Source organism: Ciconia boyciana, chromosome 5 (genome assembly GCF_034638445.1).
Source record: "Ciconia boyciana chromosome 5, ASM3463844v1, whole genome shotgun sequence".
In the NCBI taxonomy this organism is placed as follows: domain Eukaryota; kingdom Metazoa; phylum Chordata; class Aves; order Ciconiiformes; family Ciconiidae; genus Ciconia; species Ciconia boyciana.
Genome location: NC_132938.1, coordinates 64,643,070 through 64,650,902, shown reverse-complemented (window position 1 = coordinate 64,650,902; position 7,833 = coordinate 64,643,070). Strand labels below are relative to the sequence as shown.

General features: G+C 40.0%; 1 protein-coding gene across 9 annotated transcripts in view; it reads right to left on the bottom strand.

The window, feature by feature from the left end:
* Positions 1-1,378: 1,378 nt before the first annotated feature.
* Positions 1,379-7,833, bottom strand: part of RASGEF1B (RasGEF domain family member 1B) — a 32,815-nt gene continuing 26,360 nt past the window's right edge. For all 9 annotated transcript variants that reach the window (XM_072862721.1, XM_072862719.1, XM_072862716.1 and 6 more), the window contains 4 exons: positions 6,925-7,020; positions 5,554-5,677; positions 4,837-4,909; positions 1,379-3,634 (listed from right to left, as the gene is read on the bottom strand). In XM_072862721.1, coding sequence (XP_072718822.1) covers positions 3,610-3,634; positions 4,837-4,909; positions 5,554-5,677; positions 6,925-7,020 — 318 coding nt within the window. In that variant the 3' untranslated portion in view covers positions 1,379-3,609. The remainder of the gene's footprint in view (positions 3,635-4,836; positions 4,910-5,553; positions 5,678-6,924; positions 7,021-7,833) is intronic.

Sequence of the window (7,833 nt, the reverse complement as noted above, 5' to 3'; positions counted from 1 at the left end):
AATTTTCTAATAAAGGATAAAGAAAAAAAAATATTCCAGAAGACCTTAATGGAGCACAGTGGCACAATGGCAAAGTGTCTGTTCGTATCAAATGATACACTTTCTGGCACTAAACTCTAGCTTCTAAACTCACTGAACTTCATCAATTTTGAGTCTGAAGTGTCAGCTCAGCAGACGCCTAAGAACAGTAACCTTGTAAATAGACTAGTTCCCTTGAAAATCCTTACCAGCTGTGTTCTCAAGCCAAAAACCACCTTATGACACAGGACCCCATGACCATAAAGCACAGGTTAGGATACAGTTGCTTGGTAGAAGCAGGCTATCTGGATCAGACTGACAGCAGCAGGACAGATGCAGCTGTGAGGGAATGCATCTCTAGGGATTAGCCTCTCCCTTTATGTGGGGAAAATCTGCTCAGCATGACCACGAGGAGACAGAGAGGAGCTGAGAGGAAAAAGCAGACACTGGTGCACTACCAAAGGATTGTTCTTTTCCAGCAGAAATGCTGCAAGGTGCCCACAAGGGGTCCTGCTGCACACAACTAGTACAAGGAAAGCCACCCAAAGTGACAGGGAAGAATGGAAGTCTTGGAAATTGAATGACATTTTGCCTATTATCCAAAAAAGTTCTTTTTAGTGCTAGATCAAGTACCAGTTTCAGCTCTGTCAAGAACAGGCTGTTTAGGAAGGCTGGAAAAAAAACCAAACCCAAACCCAAACCACCCACGTGGAGGTATAGGTTCTCACTTGCTCTTTTAGAGATGACAGTTGTAAATATGCTTTTGCACATTATTGCATGCAACTGATTATTCTTTTCATGATGATGCCATGAAGCTGTATCCAAGTAGGAGAAAAGGGAAATATTTGCATGATAAGGACAGGTATTGTTCTTGTGGGCTTGGACAGACATCTAGACTCTTTCTTTTGAAAAAGTTGGTTCATATGGGTCCATAAGACCCACAGTTTTTGTCTCTGCACCGCAAGAAGAAAGCGCACCATGAAGAAATAAGTAATGTTTGAGCCATTTATACAGAAGACTGTGATGTTGCTTCTGTCCTCATTAAGCAACAAGCATCTGTCAGCACTGAGCTGGGATTTTTCAGTCCTGGCTGAACATTCAACTTGTAGAGTTAATGAGCTCTTGTAACTCCTCATTTCAGAGAGTTTGTGATGTTTCCTTTAGGAGCTCATTAGCCATAGAAGAGTCAGTCATTTTCCCTCTCATTTGCTACAGACAGGTATGAACGGCTGTTTCCAAGCCAATGGTTCAACAGTCTGACAGTAGCTCAGGATGTTCAAAATTAAAGCACAGCACAGTGGCTGCACAGAATGATGGAGCAGAGGGTACAGTGCATGATGAGACTCGTATCACTCTAACATCAAACATCAAGTTCATTAATGCCTACAGGAGCAGCCTCTGGCTTGCCCGGGGCTCAGGAGTTTGCATTCCCCTTTCAAGCACCAGTCACAGGTCCTGCACCTGCTGCCCAGCTTCTGTGCCAAGGTAGCAGCTACCTCCTCCATAGCAGTCCTTCTGGTATGTGCTGCCTCTTCTTGGTGAGAAGCTGGCTCACAAGACAACACGCAGAGCCCGCACTCTGGACAGAGGCTGCGTAATGCTATTTCTCCCTTTATTTACAAAGGCTTCATTCCAACTAAATAACAAATCAATTTCTAAACCAGGCTAGTAGTCGAACTGTGTTACAGTGGAGGAGGGAAGGAGAGAAGTTACTTTTACAGGTAAGCTAACCCTTTGTTCAACGCAGGTTAATGAGGATAGCAATTATTTCATCATGGAAGATAATTTATGTACCTTATTATCATATCACCCTACTTCCAGAAGATGTGGAAACGGAATAAACTAAGTCCTGCCTATAAGCCTCAACAATGGGGGAAGGATGTAGAGGGGGAGATGGGAAAGATCTCACCTGATGAAAGCTGAGAGGTAAGTCTGTGAACTACAGAAGCAGTCTCCTCCTTTCAAAGAGTTAGCCTCTTCTTTCTCCCTCATCCTAACTCAGTGAATGAGAGAGGAGAAGAGGAATCCTCCTCCACCATCAGGGCTCGAGGCCCTGGTGGTGCTCATAGAATATGTAACTCAGTGACCTCCAGCACCTTGTACCAGCAAACAGGCTGCAGTTAAGGACAGTATCCCCGTTGATGAAGGCTACTTCAGCATGTCCTTACAGAATTCAAAAATTAAATACTTGCCTGAAAAGGCATGGACAGAACATAAAAAACAGCTTACCTGAAAATTCAAAAGATGCAGTGCAACAAATAGATATATTTATTCTTATTCCTTTTCTTTTTTAAATAACAGTGGCAGGATAATTGCAAATAGCTTTTTTGCCAAGTATGTGCTTTTGCTTAGTGATTTTGTATCCAGGGTGATCTACAGCTAGTTTATTTTTTTTCCATTGGGTTCTTCCTAGGATAAATAGACTGACCAAGTATTCAGAGCTACTACAAACTTATTAGGTGTGTAACACAGTGAACTACTTCATAGTCATAAACATAATCCATAAAGCAAACACACAGGAGGACTGTTTTGTTCACAGCTGTAGTTGAGAAGAAGCCTAATTTTTTTTGTTTTTGGCACCTTGCTATTTCAGTCAAAGTGGATTGTGTTCTCCATTGTTACCCTTTCAAAAAAAAAAATTATAAAAATGACTTAATAAAAACATACTTTCATATTTCAATGTGGTTTGTACACCAGTTTCTCAAAGACTATTCTAGAAAAGTCAGCTTGTTCAACCTAATATAAGAAGAAGGTCAAGTATGGAAAATTAGAGTAACAAAACTGTATAGTAAAAATAAGAATGTCTGTAGCATGTAGTGGTTAGTTGTAAACAACTGAAAGAAAGAAAAAAACCTCCCTAGAAGCTGTGAAATAGCCCAAGATGCATAGCTACTATATTTTTGTAGCAGGTGTGTTTTCTACCACAGCCTTGATTTTTATTACTTTATATTTTTTAAATAACTTAGAATAATAATGAGTTTGCCTACCAGCAGCCAACTCAAAAACATAATGGAAAAAGAAAAAAACCCCACAGCCACCATGACAGTACTGGGGAGAAACTCTACCCAGCAGCCAATTTGTTGTGTCCAGTTCTTTCCCTCTTAGCAATCCCAATCAGGCATAGTTCTTGGCTATATTCAGCTTATTAGGAATGGAAGTTCTTCAATGCAGACTTGGATTTCACTGAAAGGAATGGTGGTGATTTTTTCCCCTCCGTAATCTACTATGAACTCTGCAGAGTCCTTGTAGCAGCAAGCTGCAGCAAAAGGAAGGGGAAAAATATTCCATCCAGGTGTGAAATGATTCATAGGTGGCATCTGAGCTCTTCGAAGGATTCTGTCAGCGCTGTCCTCAATCAATACTTAAGCCTGAATCACAGCCAAGAGGGCTGTGATTTTATCTCATCTGTCAGATGTGAGAAGCTGCCTGTTCTTGAGTTAACTTGTTTCATCTTTGCTGACACAATATCGCAACTGACTGCACATTTTCATCACTTTGAATGCCACTTGGTGTACAGAAAAATAAACCAAGCCATGCTCCTTGGTAATCCACATAACGTAGCAACAGCAGAAACAGCAGCCATCTTGTGCACTAAACTCTGCCCAGAAGCGCTGACCTGAAAGGAAGAGGGAAATGTAAAGAAGTAAAGACAATCATTAGAATGATGTAAAACTTCTCAGACAGCTTCAGAGTGCCTTCGATAAGGATCCTGTGAAACTGAGGTTCGTGTTATCACAGATTTTCAAGCTCAGAGTCTTTGTCTGTCCATCTTGCCACTCTGTGTAATGTGGAGTGTCTGGGCACTGATGTGAATAACTCTCCCTTTCTGTCCTCTCCGCAGAATAACTGGGATTAATCAGATGGAATTGTTACATCCCCTCGTGATATCCCAGGAAAAACCAACATGGCCTGAGCAGAATCCTTAGGGTTGTGGTGTATGGTTGTCTCTCTGCAGTGCTGCAGAGTGGATCAGAAGAGTTGCGATCTTATATCCATGGGTACCTCTAGGTGTTAATGTACTAGCTGCCTGCAACAGTGACAAGAACACCTGACTAACGGTCAGTCCCTTGGGATATCGGTACTTTTAAGACTAAAGTGGAGGTATGGCTTAGGCGTGAAAACACAGACTATTCATACACCTGCTTAATTCTGTGTCTCCATCTATGCACCCGATTAGTTTTTTCTGCTGCCATGAATTCAACTTTAAAAAAAAAAAAATTGGTTGGCAAAGCACAAGCTAAAACACTGCCATAACACTTCATGTATCCTTCCACAACTAGTAAAATGAAAGAGTTGAGGCTATGTTCAACCAGAAGAAAAGCCCCAAATAGGATTTTGCTTAAATTTTTTTGCCTGGCCTGGACTCTAAATTGTTACCTGGTTTCATGAATGCATTTGCCCCAGAGTGATCTCTGTGCAAACCTCATCCCTGTCTGAAAGGCTAGGTGCATAAAGGGATGCAATAGCAGCAGAAACATCTGCTTGGAAACCAGAGTGCTCTGTATAGTACTTGTGAGGAAGTAGAGATTTCTTTGAAGTTTAGAAAGCTTTTTTCCTACATTGCATAACACAAGAAATTAAGATACAAAATTACTTATTCTAATTCCCATCCCCTAAGGGAGAGAAGGCTTGAGAGGGTTTAAGATAAAGACTGACTGTTCTCTTTTTTCCCAGAGTCCCAGATTGGACGGGGGATTTACACCAATGCTGTGCCCCATCTGTTGAAACATATAGCGTGCCATTTGGTTTTAACTGTTTGATGCTTGCTCTGTATCCCATTGTCTTTATTTATTGATGCAAGTAACCTCTGACACAAACCTTAGTGTCTTCCATCTGTCCTTTTCAATGTGATTCTCGGGACTTTCGCTTTCATAGGAAGCCAAGTAAAGTGCTGCAATCAGAAGTAAATACAATATGTTAGGCCTACTGGCATTTTAAAATTTGCTCTCCCTGGAAAGTGGGCTGAAGTTAAATGAAGCAGGCTTGTATTACCCATCCCTCAGATCAGGGCTCCAGAATCCCATTAGGAAGTATAGCATTGTTTACAATTACATCCAGACAATACTAACAAACAGTGCATGAGAACCAAGACTACCCTGAGGGGGAATAAAACAACTAGCGAAAACTCAAAAGCACAAGAGTGGAAGAAAACACTCAAAAGAAAAAACTGAGCCCAGGGACATAGTGCTTTGTAAGCAACCAACAAAGTCTCCGTCTTCTTTCTTAAGCAGCACCCGTTAGTGTAAAGCATCCTGAAAGTCCATATAAATACACTTCAGATGATATTTACAGGGACCACATATCCAATCAATTTTTTCATTCTATTTCAGAGGAAAGGATAATGTCAATTCTCACAGACGATGTGCACATAAAAAGAAAAATCTTATTTTCTCTCTCATTTGTAAGAGAGAAGCATTTTTTACTTGCCAGACAGAGATGTCTCAGGACAAAGTCTTTCTTTACTGTGAGGAAGCAACAACTTAACACGGAGAGAGACTAAGCAGCAGCCAGTGACACCAGACCAGAGCTCCTTACCATCATCACTGAAGACTGGGACAGTGAGCAAGAACTGCAGAATCTTCCGATCCCTTTCAAAAGGACACTCCACTTGCTTCCACGTCATAAATTCACTGACTTGTTTTGCCAATTCCCAAAATTTCTGTCAGAACAGAAGAGAAAACAGAAGAAGTGCTATATATTGAACAGTACTATTTACCCTGAACATTTTTTTAAAAGAGAGAGAGATCTTGGTTTCAAGTCCAAGGCTTGGATTCTCTCCGGCTTTTAAGCTAGAATTGAACATGATCTGACTCAACAACTCAGCTTCTAACTTTTGCATTTCTGTTTCAAACTGGGATGACTTCCCACTCCTCCACCCTGGTAAAACTGTTATTTATGAATATAAATAGTAGATCATGATCTGCATTCAGTTTCTTTTCAAGGAGCTGATAACACTCCTTATGCCCAACTTTTCACTTTGATGATGCTCATGCTTGTTTGTTTTGCAATGAAATATTTAGTAATTTTCACATCAAAAGTCTGTAGATGCTTAATACTGACATTTCGAAATCCAGATGTTCCATTTCAGTTAGTTAATCTCAAATGCTCAATTTTCTTGGTGGAAATTTATGCCAAAAATAAACATTCCCCATGTAGTGTGTTGATGTCATTCATTGACAAACTCTTTCAATTAAAGTTTAACGTGCCTGAAGTGCATGTGGATTCCTTGAGTAAAAGGACATTCCAGATCATCACATAGTCTAGCTTTAGAAACAGGCTAATTCAGGCAAATGACTACAAGTGAAATGTACTGTAATTTTGTGTGAGTGACCCAGGCTTCTTGAAAGCTGAAAGCACCAGAAAACAAATCATTGGGTAATCCACACTGTCAGATAACAAGCATGAAATTGGAGGCATAAGAACTACTGAAAGACAAGGGACTCAAAATTCCTTCACTGCTGCTCTATCACATGTTTCTTCAGAGACAATCTGTGACTTACATGTACAAAAATACTGCATATATATCTTGACAAAGGATAAACTCACCTTTTACATGTAGAATTCAAAAAGAAGCTCTAAAATACTAATTTGAATTATTTTTTCATTAAGTATAATAAAACCTGTGAGTTGAAATCTTTAGATGAATTTGAGCACTGGGAAAAAGTTCTGACTTTTTTCCCCTCTAAAAAATTGTGAATATCGAAAGGGTTTCTATAAACATTCTATCTTCAACAAAACTGCTTTTTCCTGACTACCTCCCAGCTCCTGTGAGAAGTAACAGATACACTCAAATTCCAGTCTAATTTTGCTCTCCCAGAATCCAGTGGAAGCTGAACCATCACCTGCTTCAGTTTTCTGTTAAAGGGGCTGACCCTGTATCAATACCCCACTCAGTGCTCTACTTACTTCAAAATTGACATGACCATTTGGAAGACGATTGGCACAACCCTCATTGAGGAAGTAAATATCTTTGATCAAGAGGCTGAAGAAAGGTATTACAATCTAAGGAAAGAACAACATTATTCTCAGTTTGGTCCTGAATCAAAACATAATGCTCTACAGAGAAAAATAAAAGGAAGTCAGGTGGTACAAAAGGTAAGCAAAATACTGAAGCACTAAGATCTGTATATCTGTCTCTTTCACTACACAAAAATTTTGCATTCACTACAGTTTAAAATACATGATATTTCTCTATAAAGAAAGTCCTCCCTTGAATGGTAAGCTAATCCCTATAGTTTTATTTCCAGGTTCGTGCCAAACTGCTTCCATTACCTTGAACTCTTCTTAGCATGTAGCTCCCTCAAGGTCACAATTAAAGCACTTGTTTGTCACTCCACTGTTTGTCAACTGTGGCTACAAGGTGTGTTTAGAACAACAATATGCCTAACTCATTTCATTTCTATGTCATGTCTCTCTTGCTGTCACTTTCTCATTCTTCCTTGTACATTCCAGAACATAAAAGCTCAGAGGTGCCTTCTTCTTACATGTAATTCCTGCAAGGTGTCTCTTAGTGCAGCTCTCCCTCTTGACAGGGACTTGCTTGGTAAATGAGGGGAGATGCACATTAAAGCACAGCATGGAAAATATGGGACTAGCAGCACCAATGGCTTTCGAACTACAATTCCCTGAGCTCATGCAAGAAATTGAACCTTGGCACTGACTGGCTCAAAAAGAAGCATTTCCTGCCAACTGAACAAATCAAAGTATTTTTCTTTGGAGAATGCTGAAACATTCTTACATTCTTAAAATGACTGTATTTTAATTTGTATCCTACAAAAATTTTCACAGCTGCACATCCTTGTTGTAACTGGGGAT